General features: G+C 40.0%; 1 protein-coding gene across 2 annotated transcripts in view; it reads left to right on the top strand.

Annotated features, from left to right (window-relative positions):
- Positions 1-21,579, top strand: part of prim2 (DNA primase subunit 2) — a 105,986-nt gene that overhangs the window by 73,310 nt on the left and 11,097 nt on the right. For both annotated transcript variants that reach the window (XM_006638865.3, XM_015363276.2), the window contains 2 exons: positions 14,055-14,181; positions 14,744-14,826. In XM_006638865.3, coding sequence (XP_006638928.2) covers positions 14,055-14,181; positions 14,744-14,826 — 210 coding nt within the window. The remainder of the gene's footprint in view (positions 1-14,054; positions 14,182-14,743; positions 14,827-21,579) is intronic.

Below are 21,579 nucleotides of genomic sequence, written 5' to 3' on the forward strand. Positions count from 1 at the left end.
AAAGAAGCACCCAACTTTGGTGTCATTTTTTCTCTCAAATCCTCCCCTATATATCTTTACAACACACAAAGAGATCTGACCAAATTCACTGTATAAAATGTGCAAATATGCAGAAAACAGAGGGGAAATATTTTTTCCAGCACTGTAAAAATGATATTTTTAGGGATACGATTTACTGTTTTACGTATTTTTTTGCCATTTACAAAATTGCAGGCCAAGGATGTGTTTCTTTTGCATTTCAAGGTAAAACCTACATTTTGTGGGATTATACATTAAACTCGTATCATAGGGAGAAGAGCCTTGTGACCAGATCCTTAACAGATGGTGCTGTAGGATACTTTGAGATCTGTTCTTACTGAAAAGAGCAATAGCTTTTTCATATTTACTATCACAAGTGCTAGAAAGTGCCTTTCCCCTGAAGACCTTGCTTTTTATGTGGCTTAGCACACTTGACATTTGTGTTTGTTGCTTCCCAAAAATTGATTTAAAATGAGTGCTTTCATACAGTGGATACACCTTCAACTTTGGCAATTAAATGGACTCCTGAGAGATTTTCTAATACAAAAATTGACATGCAATTAAAAATGTAGGTGAAGTTTAGATTGATATCTAGGTTTTCTGATTCTGAAGATGGTAAAAGGCTGTTGTGTTTTTTATATTGGTAAAATATTGTAGTTTTTATAGTTTTGAGCTAGAATGTTTTGCTTCAATATTTGTCATTTGTGGCATTTTTTAATCTGTGAAAAAATAACCTGTACACTGAAGTCATCATAAAAAAATAAGTTCAATTTATACAATAATCAAGTTATCAAAATTCCATATAGCCACAACTGCACTCATTACAAGTAAGGCTGAATTTGTATTCTGCAAAGTATTTTATAAACTACATTCTTTGAAATAAATTACTTTCAGTTATAACTGGAGTATATATTTATTCCTCCAGGGACCGCATTGTTTTTTGTGTGAATTTTGAATGTCATATGTATATTGATTTTTAGAATTCTCAGTATCTCCTTGTTCTTAATTTTACAGTTTGAAAGAATGCAGTGCTTTTCTGATTTTCATGTCTATGGTACATTTAACAAGAAAATTAGATTTCTATCACCAGCTGTGCTCCTTTTTGTGTTTTGCAAATGTTTATTCCCAAATGGTTGTCATTAAAAACCCTTGATGAAGTTTCCTGTCTTCACACAAAGTGAGATGTCTGACTTTGAATTGAAATAGGCCCATGATATTTTTTTCACCTGGCAGTTGAGTTTGAGTGTAACTTTTTTTTGGAGAAGCTTTTTGAATGTTGAAGCAGTGCTGACAATTATTTTGGAATTAAAAAAAAATTGCAGTAAGTCAAATTTAAACCAAAGTGTGTTTGGGTCAAACCCAGTGCTGAATTCACATCAGTACTCATAGCAGGCAGACTGTGAGAAAAAACCCAACCAGTATGCTAAAGACAGTTATCGCTAAGCAGATTAATACCGAATTAGAAACATTAACTGTTCTGTTAATGCCTGTATCTTCTGTATTTTTTATAGTAACTAACATAATCAGACTTCTCTTATCTGATTTGTTTTGAATCTGCATTGATTATAAAATGAGAAAAAATGCCAAATCAAAATGATGTGTGATTGGGTATAATCCCTATGTGCGTGCGTGTCCATTAATGTTATTTGTTCCCAGGGCAGACGAGAACTGGGCCTCACCCCCTCCCCACTCACTACCACTGCCCTTCTTGTGGTGTTGCATGGGCGCTTCGGCGCAGCCCTCACCGGCCTGCCTCTGTAGTCAGTGCCATCTTTTCTTCAGGCCAACACGATCTGTAGCTCTCCGCTTGATCCAGCGAGCCTCGTGGGCCTAGAGCTGGGTCCTCCTGTCTTTCTGGAAGAACCCACTCTTCTCAACCGCTGTCCAGCGAGACAGCTGGGACGAGGAGCGTAGCCGAGTCGCGTTCACTCCCGATATACAGATGGGGGTGCGTCAGTCCTGGGGGATTCGCAGGCGTGCTGCAAAGGATGTATTAACAATTGAAGGATCCATTTATTACACTGTAGGAGAAACATAATTCATTTACAGTCTTGTTTTGTTCATTTGTGTTTGTAGTGTAATGCGTTTCTGCAACTGAATAATGCATGAATGTTTCGGATCACAATTTGGTTATGAGGCCCCAGTTGAATGTTTTGTTGTGTGTTGTTTTTCAGTAATCTAGAAGTCTTATTTATTCATATTTCTTTAAAGTTTATTTACAGCAGCTACAGAAGGAATTTGTAGAATAAGTGTACGGTGGTAGAGTTTATTGTAGATGGTATGAGAAAGGAGCGAGGTTTGAAACCATTAAGGTTTAGCTAATCCAAAGCCAAAACGAACAGTTTTATTGTTTAGTCTGAGTTGTACAGTTTGTGCTTTATACACAAATTAATATTTTTTTGTGCACCTGATGCGCAATTAAGATGGATTTTGGGATCAAGCTATAGTGCACAGTTCTGTAAATCAGGTGATATTATGAACAGGGAATCAGTGGAGGAACAATGGACATAGATTTCAAGTGAGATAGTTCATCAACTGGAATGATTAAGGTGGTCAACCGAACAGCGCCTAGTTAGCTATCTAGCCTTTAAAGGCGCTATATAAAATAAAGCTCATTATCTTACTTTACAAATGCCAGTATTTCAGACTGTGCTCCGATTAAGACTCAAATGTGTTTAGTTTCTTACTGGTATAACCATGTTGGTGAGTGCGCATCTGAGGTGTTGAAGATCCTTTTCATAAAGGACGAGTCTGTAAAACGTCTTGGGAACCTGTGGAATTTAAAATGGGATATGCGGTGAAAGGAGTAAAATAATGCAGATTTACTTACTGCTGAAGGGCGTACCTTGGGTAATATAAACATGAAAAGCTAACTTACTTAAGCCTCATTTCACTGTTCCTTTTTAGTCATTCAGACGATGTACCCTCAAGCCTACAGACACAAAAGGGACAAATTACTATAATAATAAAACAAGACAGAGCCTCTGTCTCTTAAATGCTGCCTTCCCCTTCCACTTCCCTCCGTGCTAGACTCCGTGATCGCTAAGCAGACATAAGAGTAGTAACCATGCAGATGGGGAGGAAAGAAGGGAATAAAATGGGTTAGCTTCCCATCTGACGCCTTTCCTCCGGCATCATCGCCTGTCAGATGTAATCGTATTTTTCTTTCTAACAAGTGCCTGAAAGCTGTTCTGCTGCTGGAGCGGCACCTCCCCCTTCTCTCCCAGCCCTGTTGTGTTGCCGCTGTCCTGACGCCGGCGCCCGTGAGGACCAGAGCACAGGCGGCGCTCTCCGCGTGTCTGTCCGGCGGTGCAGCGGCCAGGCCTGGAGGGGGGGGGGACGTGGCAGCCCACTGATTAACCCTTTCACCTTGGGACACCGAAGCAGGCGTCCTTCCTTCAAAACAAAAACCCATTACAGCTGCGTGACAGTGAACAGCTGGGTGATAATGTGTGCGGACTGCTGTGTGGAACTGCGAGATGTGATTGTGGTGTGATGAATGGCTTGTCAGAGGCTGTCATTTAGGCTTCTTACTGACTACGCTGACAAAGTGAAGAGGGTGTGTTTTATGGCTTTTATTTGAAGCCTGATGAAGGCTGCATAGAGAATTTTCTTCTGTCTTTTCCTAGGCTCTGAGTGGTGCCATTGTAAGTTCCCTCACAGGTATTTAAGAACAGTAATAATGGATTTCTGTAAAAAAATGAGATCACTGTTAAATTCCCCGCTTGTAGTCCGTAATTGTATCTTTTAAAATATGCAGCAGTTAGTTTAAATGTGTCACAGAATCACAGAAATTGGGTCCATCCTGTGTTTTTAAAAATGAAATCAGAAATTCCATTTTTTCCAGCTGTAGCTCCTTTGTGAATGTCTTTTTTGGGGAAGACCAGTGCACATTAGCGCCAGTGAAGGAGGAAAACAAACCCTGATTTGATCGTTTGCAGAAACAGATTTATCACAAAGGTTGCTTGTGACTGGAAATGAAAAACTTAAAAGGGGATGGGTGGGCTGGCTTTCAATGAAGCTCAGCTCCAGGCTTCATTTTATTAAACTGTTCCCTGAGACAGCCAGTCCCCTTGTTAAGCTCACTAAAAAGACTGATAAAAGAATCATTTTATGGATACCACTGATTGAACTTGATAGATCCTTAAACATTGTGCCTGCATATCATCTGTTTTCTGTTGCTGCTAGAAAATTTGAAGAGCACTGCAGATTTCCTAAATATATCACACACACTCGTAGAAAGTGAAAAGTAATTCTAACTGAAGCAATCTGTATGCATAAGATTATGGGAAGCAGGTTTCTCTGCATTTCATACTGGTATTAAGCCTGCGTTGCAGACTGTAAGATAACAAGGGTGTTGGGTGGTGTCAGGTTTGAGAGAGTGGCTGCACTTGAGTTGCATAATCATGCTTTTCAAGGGTAACCTTGCCGGCTGCGAGTGCAGGGCAGAGCCCTGTTCATTTACAGACACTCGTCTGGGATGCAAGCAAGGGGCCAAGGATCTTAGTGTGATGTATTTATCATGACTGAGACCCAGAGCTGTGTGCATCAGCGTAGCGCTCCCATCAGTATTCCAGGAGCATATGATGAGATATGGAGAGAGAGAGATAGAGCCGTATAAAACAATGTATAAACACTTGTTAGACAGATTGTGTAGACGGCTCGGTGATTTGCAAATCTTGGTCAATAAGCTTCAAGTCTTTATGAACACTGAGTGTGAACATGGATTTATTGATATGCTGCATTTATTAGACCTTTTTATTTTTTATGATTTGCGACTTGATCCCGTTAATTCAGTTTCTGGGAAATATCGTGTAGTCAGACACGGGTCACTTTGTGTTTACCATCAGCGGTTGTTTTCTTTCCAGGAAGTTGTGTGGGCAATGTAAATGTTTATAAAATGGGGTGATTAACTTCGGAGCTTGTTGATAGTCCCATGCTTTTGTGAATCTGACAAAAGTATTTTAGTTTCACTTTTAGAAAAGAGATCATCACATTGTTACTGTGCCAGAAAAATAAAATGTCACCTCTCCTAAATCCATTCCCTTATGTAGTCACTTCAGTCTTTCTCATTTGCAGTACAGATGTTACGTATTAAAATCTTATCAGCTCCCATTTCCCATGAAATCAAGGGGAACTTGAACAGCAGTTCACTGCTCAGGTGTCTGGCTTCAGATGAAAATTTAACGACAACAAATTAGCCTCGTTGTGTCCAATCGAAAAGGGATCAACTGGGTCAATTAATACTCCTGTTCCTGTTGGTTTTAGACTCCATCCATTTTCTAACTGCTTTCTCAAGCATGGGATCACGGGGGAGTTAGAGCCTATCCCAGCAAGCAGCGGGCACAAGGTGGGCTACATCTTGCACAAGGTGGGCACCAGTCCATCACAGGGCAGACACAGACGCACAACCCGGAGTCAGTTTTCCAAGAAAAAACCACCAGTACTCCTTTTGAAGCTAATGGGAGAGTGAACATTTAGTTTGATTGGGTTTGTTCATCACGCATGGCATCACAGTGACGCTCTTTTGCTCGAGTTATTCCTAAGTTGAAATATTTGCACTTGGAAGCATTTGACATGACATAATTTGTTAAGCATTTATTTGAAATGTAACCAGAGTGCAGTTTTAAGGAAATCAGAAAACAGCAAGTACTTTTAAAGGGTTTCAAAGAAGTCACTACCTACTTATTTTGGCAGTGTGAACAAACTTGAACAATCTTGAGTTGAAAGTGCCACAGCAGAACATAAGGTAACAAATAACAGGAATCCATTTGATCCACCAAATCCATTTGCTAGTAAACAGCTGATTGATCCAAGCATGTCATGTTGCTGTTTCTTGATAGAAATCACATTACTGGCTTCAATAGCACACTGACATTTTACTTAAGAGCATTATTTTTATTGCAGTGAATTTTCACCAGTGCTGGGAAGCACTGAAGGGAATTTTACTGGACACAGCTCGTCCAACTTTCAGTTTTTTGATTGTAGTCTTGATTGTTGAACACTGTGATGGTGACACCCTGAAGACTTAAATTCAGTTCGTTCAAAAAAATGTCTGCCGCGTATGCTATCTTCTTCATGCGATCAAGATGACAACTCAAAACCTTGCAGATTTAACATTTCAACAACCAGCACACCTTCATGTGCAGGGGAGGGTCTCATGATCTCTTCCCGCTTTGTTGCACAGTGTTGTAAAAATCTTTGAATTGAGCAGGCAAGCTTTAATGAAGTTGAATATTTTCATAGAATCAATAGAGTTTTCCTCAAATATTTTTAGAGGCAAGAGTCTCTCGATGAACACAACAGTGTACCCAGGAAGCCAGTGGAGCAACATTCTTGTTTAGAGCTACTTATTTATAAGTATAAGCATCATAATTATAAATTTATAACTGCTTTCCCTGTCTTCGAAACAGCCCTGTTGGTACAAATTGCCAAAGCATGCTCTGTCGATTCCGTTGGCTTTTGTGAAAATGTCAATTATATTTTATATATTGTATATTATATATTATTATAGATATTATATCTTCCCCTGTGGTGCGGGTGGGAAGGGGCAAAACAACTCACATACTGTCCCCTCAAATAAGTTATGAACGTAGAACAAAAGATTCGCCAGATTTGCAGCATCTGTCAACTTGTCCATTTGCAGCGAGTTCTTGCAAAATTAAAATCACAGGGCCCTTCTTTACAACACAAGTACTCTGCGACGGGCATTTAACAGTGTTGAATAGAGCTGAAACCTAGAGTACTAAAGGAAGCTAACAAAGGCTGTTGTCTCGAGCGAACCCAGCCTTCTTTTCAATCTCTTTAGTCTCTCTCCCCTTAACCACACACGCTATATGCTGTAGTACATTATGTGGTGGTACAGGGGTACATAGGTTGTATGCGAATCTGGTGATTCACGATGGTTATCTGCGCTGAACCCCTGCGAATGTCCAGACCCGACTGTGCTTAAAATCTTTCTTTAACACATTTGCTTTTCTTGTTGCACAGCCCAGTCTTCAGTGCGTTTCTGACCTGGTGCTCGTGGAAATGAATCCCATTTTAAAGAACAAGAAGGACAACCTCCCCATAGCAAGCAAAGGCCTGAATACAGTATACTTCCAAGAGACAAAGGCCTGAATACAGTATACGTCCAAGAGACAAAGGAGATGCTGTGCGATGCCCTTGCAACGACTCGGAGGGGAAAAAAAACATTTCTTTTACCCTCTGGAGAACGAGCAGGGAAAGTGCGTTTCTGTTAAAAATGTGCTGCCGATCCAATGTCAAATAAGGCAGGAGGCGCCTGGTGGCTGTTGCCCTGCGAGAGTGTTGGCGCGGCGGTTTTAATTTGCCTAGTTATTCCGCACCAGCTGCCTTCTTAATTAGAACACTGCCACTGGAGAGCCACAGCCGCGGCCCACAATTCCCCTCTCCCGGGTGGAAGAGCAACTGTGGTTCATCCGCTTTCACTGCTCTTCAGCTGCGGCATGTGTACAGTACCACACACACACACACACACACACACACACACACACACACACAGTGTTCTGAGCACCCAAAGGAACTCTTTCGTACAATGACAACAAATCCACAAAGTGTTTGGGGAAAAACGACAAACTTGTTTTTGCTGGTGCACTGACATTGTTGTGTGAATTCATTATGCTGGTTGACATTCATCATCAACAGGGCTGATCGGGGGTGGGGGGATCTATTGGAAGGTCTCAGACGGGTATCGTGTCTGACTGCTGCTGGAAACAGTGGCCGCACGGGCTGTACCTGTTCCCCGGCGTGTGGGTGTTTGTCCAGGTGTGGGGTTGTGCTGCAGTCTTCTTGCGGAGCAAGTTCAGGTCTCTGAGCCCTGGCTCACATGTACCCCCGGAGGATGGGTGGTGCTCAAACATGGCGAAGAAGCTATCCGTGATGTAACTGTCACAGGGAAGCTGGAGGTATCCGAATAGCACGAGGGCGTGCGTTGTCCCGCATGAATCTGTCGGGGCGGGCTCACGACGTGCTGTCTGAGGACGTGACCAGTGTATCTCCGTGCAGAGATTTGATCAGGGTGAAACCCGATCAAAAAAACAATGAACGTTTTCTGACAGTAGTCAAATGGCAAATGGCTTTCACCATAACTTAACATTTCAAGTTGAAATGAATGACATTAGGAATATATTACCATTTTATTAATTTCATCCTGCACATCTTTACAGCTTTAATGTATTGATCAGCTTGGTGAAATTGTCTTAATCTCCTCAGCAATGCTCATCTGTTCTCATCTGTTGTTCCACCCTTGCGGGAATCTCATTACGGAGATAATTTGGACCAAAATAGTATATTTACCAATTAACAATACTGTCTGCTAACCGTTAATTAAGTCTTGTGTGACTGAAGTCACTACATGGCACCTACAGTACTTTTAAGGCTTTAATAAATCCAGTGTTTTATGTTTCACTGTTTATTACGGAATTAAGTGAAAGCAGCATTCCCAAAGAAAAAGTAAATATTGGTGATGTATTTAAAATTTTGACTAGTGGTGCATTTAATTTTTTTATTTTATTTGGTTTGTTCATTATCTGATAACTACCAGAATGAGATATAATTGAGTTTAGATTTAATCATCTTGTCTTGGTGTGTTTTACGGTGGTGTTCCACGATCACTGAGCAGCCTACTGCCCATTACGAAATGCCAGAGGCCTTATGGGGTAAAATATTGTTGCTTCAATACATTATAAGATCATATGAAAGGTTACCAGTGAGAAGAAACCATGTGGCCCATCTAGCTCATTTTGATGTTACAAGCTAAGCAGTCTGAGGATCTTGTTCAGCTGTTTCTCGAATGCAAAGATGCTATTGGAAAAAATGTTGATACATTACTGTCAGTATTTAGTGGACAGTCCTCTAACTCTCAGTAAATAAAAGCCTGTAGGTCACACCGCTGTGTTGCAGAAGCAGCCAGGACTGTTTGCAGGGGGACACCGAATGCGTTAGCAGACTTGTAAAGACACATCCTAGTACTAACTGCCCAGTCAAGAACTACAGAGGAAAAAAATCAGTTTCACTTCAGTGAGGAGGCTGATTCATTTAGACTTTTCTTAATTTTAGCAGCTCAGTCAGTACACTAGGGAGGAAGTGATCCCATATCCTTTTGTCACAATAATTATAAACTTTACCAGTTTGGGGGCTATAGAAGTCTGTATTAGGAATTTCAGCAGCTCTAGAGAAATAAGATTTATTCATCTGGAAACTCAAAACATATCAGTAATATCCTTTAAAAAGCAGACATTTTTGGGGGTAAGTAGAAAAAAGTTGTAGACAAGTCTCTATAATCTTAAAGCAGCACTAACGGTTTAAGGATTTCAAGGGTATTTAACAGGAATTATTTTTTCTAAAAACACCTAAACATTTATACAGTTAATTAGTGCAGGGAATATTTTGAGAAAATGTCTGATGCAGTTCTTATTTATGCAAACTATATTTTTATTCCACTTTTAAATGCTTGTTTTGGCGATTCCTCAACATATGGATTCATACAAAACAAAAAAAGTCATTTGCTATTATTGTCAATCCAAGCTGACAGAGTGGTCGTCTAAATACTGAAAAGAGGCCTTTTATTTATATTATGAAGATTTAACAATAGATTATGCCTGCACCGTCTCTTAGCTCAGATATGCATCTTCGATGTCCTTCTATAGATGTGGTGGAATCCAGTCTTTCCTTCATTCGCTGAAACTGTTTTTGTTAAAACCAAGCTCAGTTTTAATGAATCTCTGTCGAGCAATAACACTGCTCTGCTGTAAAGTGCACAATTCAGCTGATGAATGTTCTTTGGATCAGACTAGTCACACACACTTGGTGCATCGTCTTGGTACTACTCCACATGTACTATACAAGTGCCAACTTGTAAACAAAAACTGCAGAATAGGGAAGGTGGATATTATGAAAGTGAAAGGATCCATAAGAATGCTCAATTTAAAGAGATCAGCACATTGTCAGAGACAAGCACCTGAGAATGTGTCCATTTGTCTTCTTGTGTGATCATGATTAATACCTCAGCAGTGACAGGAAGCACACTGCTTTCTGAAATCCATAGCAACTGTTCATTAGCATAGTGAAAGCAGCAAGGGTGAGGTTTGTAGCATAGCTGTGGATATTAGCTGTGTGGTTCCTTTCTGAGGAAGATGCAGGAACATTTCACTGTAAAATCTACAAGGACATCTTCAGAACATGGAATAGGCTTTTTTAGGTTGTCTTATAAGCAAAAGAAAAAAATATGATTTATTAATAATGGACTAATAAATTGACGTATTTAGGAAAGTTTGGATCTGGTGGTTATTCTAAGGTTTTATCTTGCAATATACAGAACTGCTCTTTTTCAGAGAATTCATCTCAGAATCCAAGCATGAGAAAATGTGTCCTGTTATCTAGAATTACTGTTGAGGTCGAAACTGAAATGGCCTGGTCAAGAGGCAGGAGATTTAGTGTCATTATTTGGAAAGACCATCTATACATGTATATATGTAAAACTACTGTAGAGACTCAAAGTCCTTGCCTTTTGTCCTTCTCCCCATGTGGACCCCAGCTTTTTTCTAAACTTTACATTTTTTGTAAAGGTGAAAAGATACGTAGACATAATGATTAGTATATTTATGATGCATCTTGTCATTTAAGTCCAACAAGTTAAGTAAATTCGGTGACCAAGGTACAAAAGTGTTACATGACATGGTAAAAGGTATGATGCATTTCAGGGGAAAGCGTTGAAAAAAGTCAGATGTGGAGCCAAGCTGAGATGTCAATATAGCACTTAAGATGATAAGATAAGAGGACACATTATATGTGAAATTGATTATGATGCAGTTAGCAGTTAAGATTTCATTTTCCTTGTAATACAGTTTGAATGAAATATTCCAGATCAACAGCATAAGGTGAGAATCTCTCTGTAAGGATAGAACTAGGTGTGGTGGACTAAAGAATGAAGAAAGACGGAAGTGTGGTACAGCAGACTTCAATGAATGAATTAGTGCAGTATTGTGAGAAAAGGCCGAGCAATGTAAACAGTGCTCTTGTGCTTGTAATTCTTGTCTAAGAACGGGCCTTTACGATTGGGTATAAACAACATTGATTTTTGTGTAACACAGCTTATTAAATGTCTCATAAAGACATACGATTTAAATGAATAAATGAAATAGAAATGTTGGTTTCTGTTCTGTGTAATATATTCATTTAACTTGTGGGCAATCATTTCAGGACAACAATGTCAATACTCTTTACAATGTGAGACACCGTGCGATCTCCCCCTTCATATGGTGTGGCACTGTGCATGACAGAACTACACAGTACAACAAGACGTGCAGGGGTGATCTTGGCCCCTCCCCCGAGAACCCCTCCACTCGACACGCATACAGCATGTGAACCTCTTGTTGGAGATAGAAGTTCGGGGCGTTTCTTTATATGGAGGGTTAACAAGACTGGGGCAGGGATTCACGCAGAGCTTCACCTGCCCGCCAGCTGCAACACTGGAACCCAGGACTTCCGTGGGTTCAGTGGATCCGGAGGAGCCCAGCAGCCTCGAGTCTGCCCTCAGGTCACCTGTTTCTCAGACTGAAACACGAAATGCCTTTTAAAGTGGTGAAGGGACTTTTTATTGAAGAGTCCACCTCTGTTCCTTGGTGTTGATTGTAAAGCTGGTAGACCAGGGGGGTACAGAGACTTCAAAGCAGCAGCAGCAAGTGGCCCAGTATGGAGGAATCCAGGTGAAATATTGGGACATTGAAAGGCTGATATGGTATTTCACTTGGCATCCTGGCGAACACAGACCAGAACATTCACTGCTGTCCATTGCATCATGCCGAGAATAGTTCTTCCTGACCTTGAGCTTTCACAGAAAATTGTAAGCAAAGTCTGACTAAAAACTATGTTGAATCGTTTCCAACCTGGTCCCGGCGTATGATCGTGTAATTGCTTGGAAAAATGTAAAACGAGACGTTATACCTGCACGAAGAGCATAAAGCATATTTTTATGCTAGTTATCCAAACTATTACAGTCCATGTTATTCCCCTGTCACTGCAAGGGCTGTCAACCAGAAACAAAGCCTGGAAAACATCAAACAAGCTTGAACAGAATTTAAATAATAGCAGCCTATGCGTCTCTCTGTGGAGGAAACGGTTTCACACACATTTCTTCCTTAGGATTCTGCATCTGGTTTAAAAGTACACATTTATTTTCAAAGAGATTGAAATGTGTGTTTGCAATTCCATGCCTATCGTGGGTTCTTAGCTTTCTTTTAACTGTATGGTGAATTTTATTGTTAAATCCTATTTTAATTTGCTTTTTGAAGCTGTGAAACCTTAAGTACGGAGTTCCGCAGAAGCAATTTACATACATTAAGCAAACATCAGTTGACATTAATACAGTAATTAGTAGTGTGGTAATAATAGGAGTGTGTAGGAATGTACGAGACAATCTTGCACATGGCAGGCGTCTGGAGAGCCCAGAATGAGTCTGTCTTCGCTGGCTGGTATGGACTGCAAGTGTCTCTCCGTGTGCATTCACCGTAACCGTGCCTGGTCAGTATGTTGTCCTTGTTTTTTAACATTTAACCCTGTGGTGGAGCACAGTTTTTAATGCTGTGTAAGACTCTTTTCTGCATACTTGTATTTGGGGAAATATTAGTCATCTGATAGGAGGCGTGTGGATTATAAATGTTCATTACTCAGCTGTGGTATTTTAATCTTCACTCCTTTCACAAAGTATTACTTTAAATACTGTATTTTCTTAAGCATTGCAACAAAGGATACATGATCTAGATTAAAATGTTACTTTTTCTTTGTAAACTTTGAAGTTTTTTTTTTAACGTAGGACCTATGTGGTATGTTATATATACATTTTTGTTTGGTATATTTTTTGTACATGAACTACTTATTGTGTCTTGGCAATTCGCATTAGTTACTATGAAATATATAATGAATGACATTTGCACAAAATAAATTGCTGCCCGCACTGCGGAAAGTATAATTAAACACTTTTAATATAGTAGGTTGTGATCTTTAAACTAGAAATTGCTCCTTAAATCCCAAGAACCTCAATATAATTAATTCCTGAGTGGTTAAATATTTTTATGAGTCTTCTTATTGCAGGTTTGCAGCCAGTCACCTTGTGGAGTTCGCAGGTTTTATAGCACCTTTAATGGATTATGAAGAGTACAATCGTGATGAATAATTTCTCCCTCTCCTGCACTAGACAGTTCTGATTTTACCGTCACCTGGAGTCTCTCTCTCCCCTTCTGAACTGTAACCAGGGAGTATTTGTTTAGTAAATTGAGTTCACCATGAAGATTGAATGCAGTGACCCCTAGCTAATCTAAACCTTTTAATGGCTTCTTAAATAGGGCTGTATTTTGGGGGGTTGTTGACAGTTTGGGAAGCCACGATGAGGGGTTCAAATGGTCGTCTGCGCTTTCCAGGTCCCCAGGGGATGTTCAGTATCAAAGTGCTGCAGGGTGCTTAAAGCGTTTTATTGTTATAATGATTAATGTTTTCACAGATGGGCATCTACTGTAGCTTCACCGTTCTGTAGTGTCATCTGTGTTATTTTAAGACTTCTGAATTCTTGTCTTTCAGTCTAATAGGAAAGCCAAAATAATGCTCCCCTATTTAAAAAAACCCTGCAAAGTTCCTGTTTGGGCTCTTTTTCTCTACGGGCGTTTTTTTTATGAGGTGGTTATGGCTTGTCAGAGTCTAGAAAATGCATGGTGTGTACTGTAGGTGAATACAGCTGCTTTATAACACATCTTCAATAATTTGTACATTTTCCTGTCAGACACTTTGAGATGCTGCAGCAGGGAGGATGAAGACTGTTAGCAATAAGATTATAGCGTGTTCAATCACAGCGGTACAATATCCATAATCCGGTCACAGCGGTCTCGATTTAGTGACACTCCTACAGCAGGTACTCTCTAATAGCTCTATATTTCATTGGAGACAACACCCTGACGTGGAGGACATGATATACGACAAGAACTCGGTTTATTTGGTTCTCTCCCTCTCTCTTTCATGCCTTTCAGTTTGACAAGGCGTACGCCTACAGCATCCGGCACATGTTTGGGAAGGAGGGCAAGCGCACGGATTACACCCCCTACAGCTGCATGAAGGTGATTCTGTCGAACCCTCCGAGCCAGGGGGACTACCATGGTGAGTGGGCACACAGGAAAACTGGCCTTTGGAAAGGGTGGGAGGGGGTATGGCACTAGTGCAAGTTTTCTTTTTATTTTATACACGATTGAAACAAGATTCAGGATACGCCCCAAAGAAGCGTCTGTGTCGCAGAATCCACTGGCCAGTGGGATATGACCCCTCGGTTAACCAGGCTTCACACCACAGAGCAGCCTTACACCCATAGCGGCAAACAGCATGGAAAGTGCTGACAGCTTGACTTCTAAAACCCCAAATGAAAGTGTACGCCACCCTTCAGTTGGAAAGGGTCGAAAACCACGTACCAGATAAACAAATGATAGCGAAAGGTCATACACGCAGCCTAATTGTTTTTATCGTGCGTTTATGAGTAAATGAATAATTCCTTCAGCACCTTTGTTTTGGACTTATTTGGATGTGATACAATTTTGACTGAGGACATACAACTATAGACCGCTCAGGGCAATCAGAGAACCAGGGACAGGCCATTCGTGGCTGTAAAGACCAGGTGTGTTCCTGCAGATCTTCATGTCTTCTCTCCTCTTGCTCTGTGAATCATCAGGGTGCCCATTCCGGCACAGTGACCCGGAGCTCCTGAAGCAGAAGCTGCAGTCGTACAAGATTCCCTCCACTGGAATAAACCAGGCAAGTCTTTGGTCACCCGAGATTTCAGCAGCACTGACAGCTCTTTTCCCACCTGCAGGGGTTACAGTATATGCAAGGGTAGAAAAATGCCACACTGATTTCCAGGGCTTGCAAAAGCTTGAGATGTCATGCTCCCGTTATTAAAGTGTGGGAAAAATCAGTGAAAAGATCATTTTGTTAACACTGTATTTTATTAGACTGCTGTGATATTTCTTCAGAATGATAATCAAAGTTCATCTCTCGATAGATTGGGAGTCATTCAGTGCAAATGACACCCTGGAACAAGATCTTTTAATAAAATATTCAGTCAGTCTGACTGTATATATGGCTCTAGGGTAGCAAATCATGCTACCCTAGAAGTAATGCTTGTACTTCATGAGCTGTGGTGGATTTCAACAACTGGAAACTGTTACTTCTCAGAGGCATGGAAGCATAATCCCAGCTCGCAGCCGCCTCAGACTCAATTCAAAACTCAAGGCCAAGATCGTGCAGCATGCATGGAGGAGTACTTTCGTATTGAGCAGATGGAAGCAGTGGCGTACTGCAGGGATCGGTTTTAAACCCTGAGTTCTTCGTGATCTCAATCAGTTTCCGGTTTCTGGTTTAGTACACAAACTGAGTGATCGAAAATGCAAATGATAGAAAGATAAGGGTAGCATTGAGCAGAAGGAGTGCCACCGCCAAACTGAAATATAACTTTGACCAACTCATCCCGCAGGAAGTAGGGAGATGCACTGTGCGTATTATTGGGGGATGGTGGCTCTGAGCCACAGGGAGCTGCTCATGAAATGGACTTGCACGTTTGTCAGTTCTGTTTCCTTGTCAATAAAATAGGGTTAAGCAGCAGGAAAAGTGATGCATACATTAAATGCTTGGGTGCACCACAAAAAACTAGTAAAACCCTATTTGTGATATTGTTTTGTTTTGATCACAGAATAACAAAAAGGGTTATACTGCCTTAGAATGAGGTCACTCCAGAGCTATAAGAACGATTCCTGGTCTCAGGGGATTGTTTGTGTTCTCACAGGTTAAGTGCAAAGCTAAATCTCTTCAGTCTGGAAGAAAGGAGCTTGAAAAGAGGTTTGATCCTGTTGTATGAAGGGTATAGATAGGGTCAGTCCAGGGCCAGAACACTGGGCTCCTTCTGGAAACAGCTGGATGATGATTTAGATTCACTTAGCTGCTGTACTGTAAAACCAGCACGATGTTCTGAATGCCCTCCTATCTTTCGCAATATTTCTTATGCTGTTATGTATTTACTGCATGTTAATTGTTAAACAATAAGCCCAATAATGCATTTTTAAATAATGTTATTTCATACAAAAATGTTTTGGATGCCACTGGGATTAATACATTATGCACTCAAAATACATCAAAGTTCTGAAGTCCGAGATGTGTGTTTGTGCTCTGCAGATGTGATTGGATTTCTGTGGTATTGTCCAGAGTTTCATACCACCAAGAGACTTCCCAGTAATGGTTCTAACAGGGATTTTACCATTCTCGATGACTTTGAGTTATTTTATCTTTGGGTGTGTAAGTAAGAGACATTAAGGGGAAGGGTGTCGGTGTAGCTGGTTCACGAGAGGGGAGGGTATTTTTGGTGTGGCAAACAACAGCGCCTTGTCTGTGAGGGAGGAACTCCTTCTCGCGTCAGGGCTGCGGCACCTGTCCAGTAAGGCTCTGGGAGGCCTGCAGTGTGTGAGACTGGGAATTGTTTCTGAAAGTGCACGAGCCCCCGATTCCTTTTACACAGGGGCTGTGAGACCAATTAATTTATAACTGCATGTTCTTGTTTGGGGAATATTAAAAACTCAATGGAAATTGCATGTAAAATATGGATGTAGGATTGAATTACAGTATTGTATTGTTGTACATTATTGAATTATGGTTAAGTTAGACCAAGACTACATCTGGCATCTGAAAGGCTTGTCTTAAAAACGGAGGCCTTGTAAAATAATGGTAGAATCAACAACTTAGTTTTACAGTGTGAAGAGCGTTTTCTTGTTTTTGGTATTGTTGTTCTTCTCTTGTGTTGCATATTGCTGTGATCTCATTCAGAAATCTAAACTTAATTATGCTGCTAATTAAATTGCTATGTTGTAAGAACTGTAAGTGTTCGTAAGGAATTATGAATTTCAGGATGTTAATATAATTGTGTTTCCTTTTAATTGGGCTGTAAAATTCACTGTTCAAAATCTCTCATGCAGTAAATACTTCAAATGCAGTTGAATAATCTATACGTAATGGGAAAAATTAATATTATAAATGGTATGATCATAAATTCAGGTTAGGAACAGAAAACATGTTTAATGACAGAAGTAAGAAAATGGCTCGCATCTCCAGCCCATGGGTGGTGATGTCCTATTGCAAAAATATCAGAACAGTCCATTTATGAGCACTGAAGAACAATACAAATAAGATTTTATTTATAAGCACTTTTCCAAACCCAAGAATGCTGCACATAGGGATAAACAAAGAAGTACAATAACAAGTAAAGGAAAGAAAACAAGAGAAGTAAAGGGCAGGTACAGTGGGGTACCGGGAGCAAAGGTCCGCAATCCTTCCAGTCAGGTGACCCTCACGGGAGGGAGTGTAAATGTGGAGGATTCAGAGATGTATGATGGAGCCTTGAAAGTCAGAAACAAGATTTTATATTGAATACGTGACTTTATAGGCAACCCATGTAGAGTCCTGCAATGGGTTAGTAGTCTGAGCTGCAGTGTTTTAGACATGTTGCAGCTTGTTGAGAAGACAGGGAGCCAATTATGGAGTGAAATTGTCTTTTTTGGGGATAAACTAAGATGCAAAGCTCCTTTTTACAGTACTCCCAGAACAATAGAGTTTCATTATTTTGTAATTCATGATGTATAAACATTAGGAACCAAACGTTGAAAATGTTTTATGTTCTGAAGCATCTAGAACTAATGCAAAATACAATGTTTCAATGCAGAGCTATAGTATAACTATAATTTTTTTCAGTAGGCATTGAAATAGTAGCAATGAAAATCTATCATTTGTAATATGTAATTGTCACAAACTTGAAAGTGAGTTTGGGTTTTTACAACAACAAAAAGCAAAAACGGTTCATGACCTGACTTTTAAAAAAGTCCTGATGGAATCCTGTTTTTCATGGCTGCTTTCTGGCCGCGTTACCGTTCTTTCGGGTCATTAATTCACAGATTCAGTAATGATCAACCAGGGTTGGTGTGTTAGGTCCATGTCTGGACAGCTGATTGTTTCTCCTGTATGAGTAACTGGAACACGGCTGACAGAAGACACGGGTTGCTCATTCCCGAATCTGTTTGTCTCGTGTTTCATTCTTCCAGTAACCTCATTTAGCCTCCAGAGTGTCTCTGTCCTTTTGCTGATTTTTGCAATGTGTTGTATAAGAGATCTACCGACAAATATTATCTCAGCATTAAATATCCATGTCCTCGTATGCTATCCGATACACAATAGCAAAGCGCTGAGGATTTTAATGATTTGTAAAATGTTTCTAAGAAGCACACTTTCCTCCTAATTGGGGCACAGTGATTAAAAAGCAGTAATTACAATAGAAAGGTGACTGTGTTAATTGAAAATAAGCACAGAAAACCAGATGAATCAGTTAATAGTTGGTTATAATAATAAAAACCAGATGACTCAGCGTTTAATTGAAGTTTTAGGGCTTTACTTAGAAGTGAAGTTCTAAGATTTTAATTCCCTCTTCTTCATGGATGCATTTTTAAAACATGTTGTTTTTTTACTGAACAATATATAAAAAGCTGGGACTTGAAGACCAGCCCCATGTAAGCAGTGATTCATACTATTAGAAAACTTACATTTGTGTCAAAGAGCAGAAGAAAGGCCAGATATACAGTATAAATACAATCACAATTTAAATGAAAGAATTGAGAGGAAGTGTTAATACGAACTGAATAATACAAGAAAACCCAAAACCTTTGGTCAATAAAACTCATTCATCTGTTGATCTAGGCTTCCAGGAATCCCATGAAAAAGCGCCTGAAGGATCAATTGATTTTGTTCAGTATGCAGAGCGGTTGCTGTGAGATTCTTGATGATGTAAAATGTGGTAATAAAGCTCCACAGGTACCATTAGGGTTTAATCACAAAACCAGACGCATGTGATTCCTGATCAATAGTTAGAACTTAACGTTGCCTTCGGGTCCAGAGCGCAGCCTACAGAAGAATATTATTTTATGAGCTGTAATGAAAACGTGTATACAAGACCATAACGGTGGCGTGTAGATAGTAAATGATTTCAATGGTATGTAGCCTTTTTATAGCAAAATATGTTTATCGCTGTAAAACCTTGATTGAAATTTAGATGGAGAGCTTGAACGTAAATGTCTTGTCTAGTGCCACAGGCCCTTCAGTGACTGATAGCAGTGCACCCAGTTCTGATTCAGGTATCTTGCACAGCATTGTCAATATTGCTGTGCATTGAAGCATTATATTAAGGCCACTCCTTTTACCTGACAAAGTCCATCTGTTAATATTATATACATGCTGTGTGTGTCCATATAGTATTTATACATACCGTACATAAAATTGGATTGCTTGTGCAAGTTAAACCACAGTATAAAAAAAGAGTGCTGGGCCCAAGTATTTTGGTATTTTTACACAGCTACTGGACTGGTAGTTTTAGAAAGCAACTCCAAAAAAAAAACCTGCCATTTCTCAAATTAAATCCATCATGTCCCGTTCTCCTTTAGTAGTGCTTTCAGAGCCCCAAGTGTGAAACATAATGTCTTTTCATTCCAGTGGTGGTTTTTCTATTTTCCCCTTCGTCCAGCAACAAAAACATGAACATTATCGCCTGAGCTGAAAAATGACAGGAGGCAGCAAATATTAACGTCAACCGCTCAGCTGTATCTGAAGAGATGATATTGACAGGGGGAATAACTACATTTGTTACCATTTTTAGGTTCCTGTTGAATGTGACTCCAACTTGCTGCCTCTTTATTTAAATTTTGATTTATTGCTCTATGTGTTTATCAGTATTTAATCAATGAAACAATCTGATTCTCTCGCTTGAACATGCCTGTTTTGTAGGCACGCTTTCAGGTTATGATGACTTTATTTTTGCTGAATTAAGTACTCATTCCAGAGTTTTACAGTGCAGCAGCTTCACTCGGATGAGTCCCGGATGTCAAGCCCAGTTTCAGTCCACCCTGCCTGAACAGGGCTGGTTTCCGTACTGTTCTGCTGGGGCTGTGCTTGGTCTCCTGTGGAGGAAGGTGGCTGAAATTGCTGCTTCAGCGTTTATTTCCCTCCCAGTAAACTCCACCATCCCCATTCCCGCGGGCAGCTCTCATTAAACAGAACCTGGGTCGGGTGTCTTTATTTTCACCTGGAGAAGATGGATAAAAAACTAAATATTCGATTCAAATACAGTGGAAAGTGTATCGCAATAGGTAAGCTGCCCTTTTGTGTGTCCTGACAGTTTCTCCATCTCATTTCTTTCACCTGCACGTGACGCAGACATAGCTGCACACTGGTAAGAGTTGCACACAGCTGCTGCAGACCTTGATCTTTAATGCAGTCATTTAATACCAACTACCAGGGAGGTGGAGAATTCAATCAACAGAACGAAAGTGAAACAGTGTTAAAAGCAGCCTTAAAGACTGGAGTACAATGCATTTGTACACCTGTCAATACCAGTCCTGTACCATGCTGTAAACACAGAAGAGGTTTTGGTTGGTATTCAGCACTCCAGCACACAGAAACACAATCAATAGCTAAAAATGCATTTTAATTTCATTTTGTTAATTTCGTAAACTATGCTTCCACTCATTCGTACAAAATCTGTACCAATTAACCCAACCCCTCAGTTATCATTTTAGCTCAAAAGAACATCCTGAAATTGTAGTCTTTAGATGTATTTCCCAAACGAGAACTTGTCACTCTTGGTTTACTGTGCTTATTTTTTTAAGTATTCTTGAAAATCTGGGACAAAGTTTACCAATGTATAGCACAAAACAGTGGCTTTCTGTGTAAACAATTCTAATTTACAAGTCAGAGGTCAACTAACCATAGAGAACCTTTTGTAAAATTTACTATTTATCTTTTACTGTACGTTAAATATCATCTCATGCACTGAGCTCTGTGAGACCGATTTTGATCACAGGGAGAGAAGTAGTTCTATTTCTAAGTCATTAGCATCAAACTTGACAATTAAAAGTTGGGGCAAAGCAGTCATGTGCTGCAGTGTGACGTGAGTCACCAGGCTGTCTGCGGGGTTTCTGCATGGGCGATATTGGTAGTGTTGGCACAATTTTGGAAGTGTAGGCTCATAGCTATTTCCTTGTGAAGCAATTGTAATAGGAAGCAAGTGACAAAACTTAAATGAAGCTGAAACATGAAGAAAATATGAAGACTGTTTACCTAGGGTTTCATTTGTTTACCTGGGGTAATGTGCATACATCGAAAGAACAAAAGGTAAATAACTTTGGACTACTGTTTTTGTAAGGTGTATTGTTCACAAAAATGATAAATAAAAATATAAATAGCAGGGAATAACATTTGTAGTCTCTATACATCTTTTATAAAAAATGAGAAAAATGTGTCGTTTATGACTAAGAAAATGTGGACAGTTGCCAGTGTTTCTTTCCATGGGATTGTTACTGCTCCTGTGGGCGTTAGCTACAGCTTTAAGGTGTGCTGTAGGAGTTTCGGGTTACTGAAACTTCAGTGAAACATGCAAGGGGATTTTATGTTGTCTAATGAGCTGTAACTTGGCATAAAAAGCCC

This window comes from Lepisosteus oculatus, chromosome 17 (assembly GCF_040954835.1).
Source record: "Lepisosteus oculatus isolate fLepOcu1 chromosome 17, fLepOcu1.hap2, whole genome shotgun sequence".
Lineage (NCBI taxonomy): Eukaryota > Metazoa > Chordata > Actinopteri > Semionotiformes > Lepisosteidae > Lepisosteus > Lepisosteus oculatus.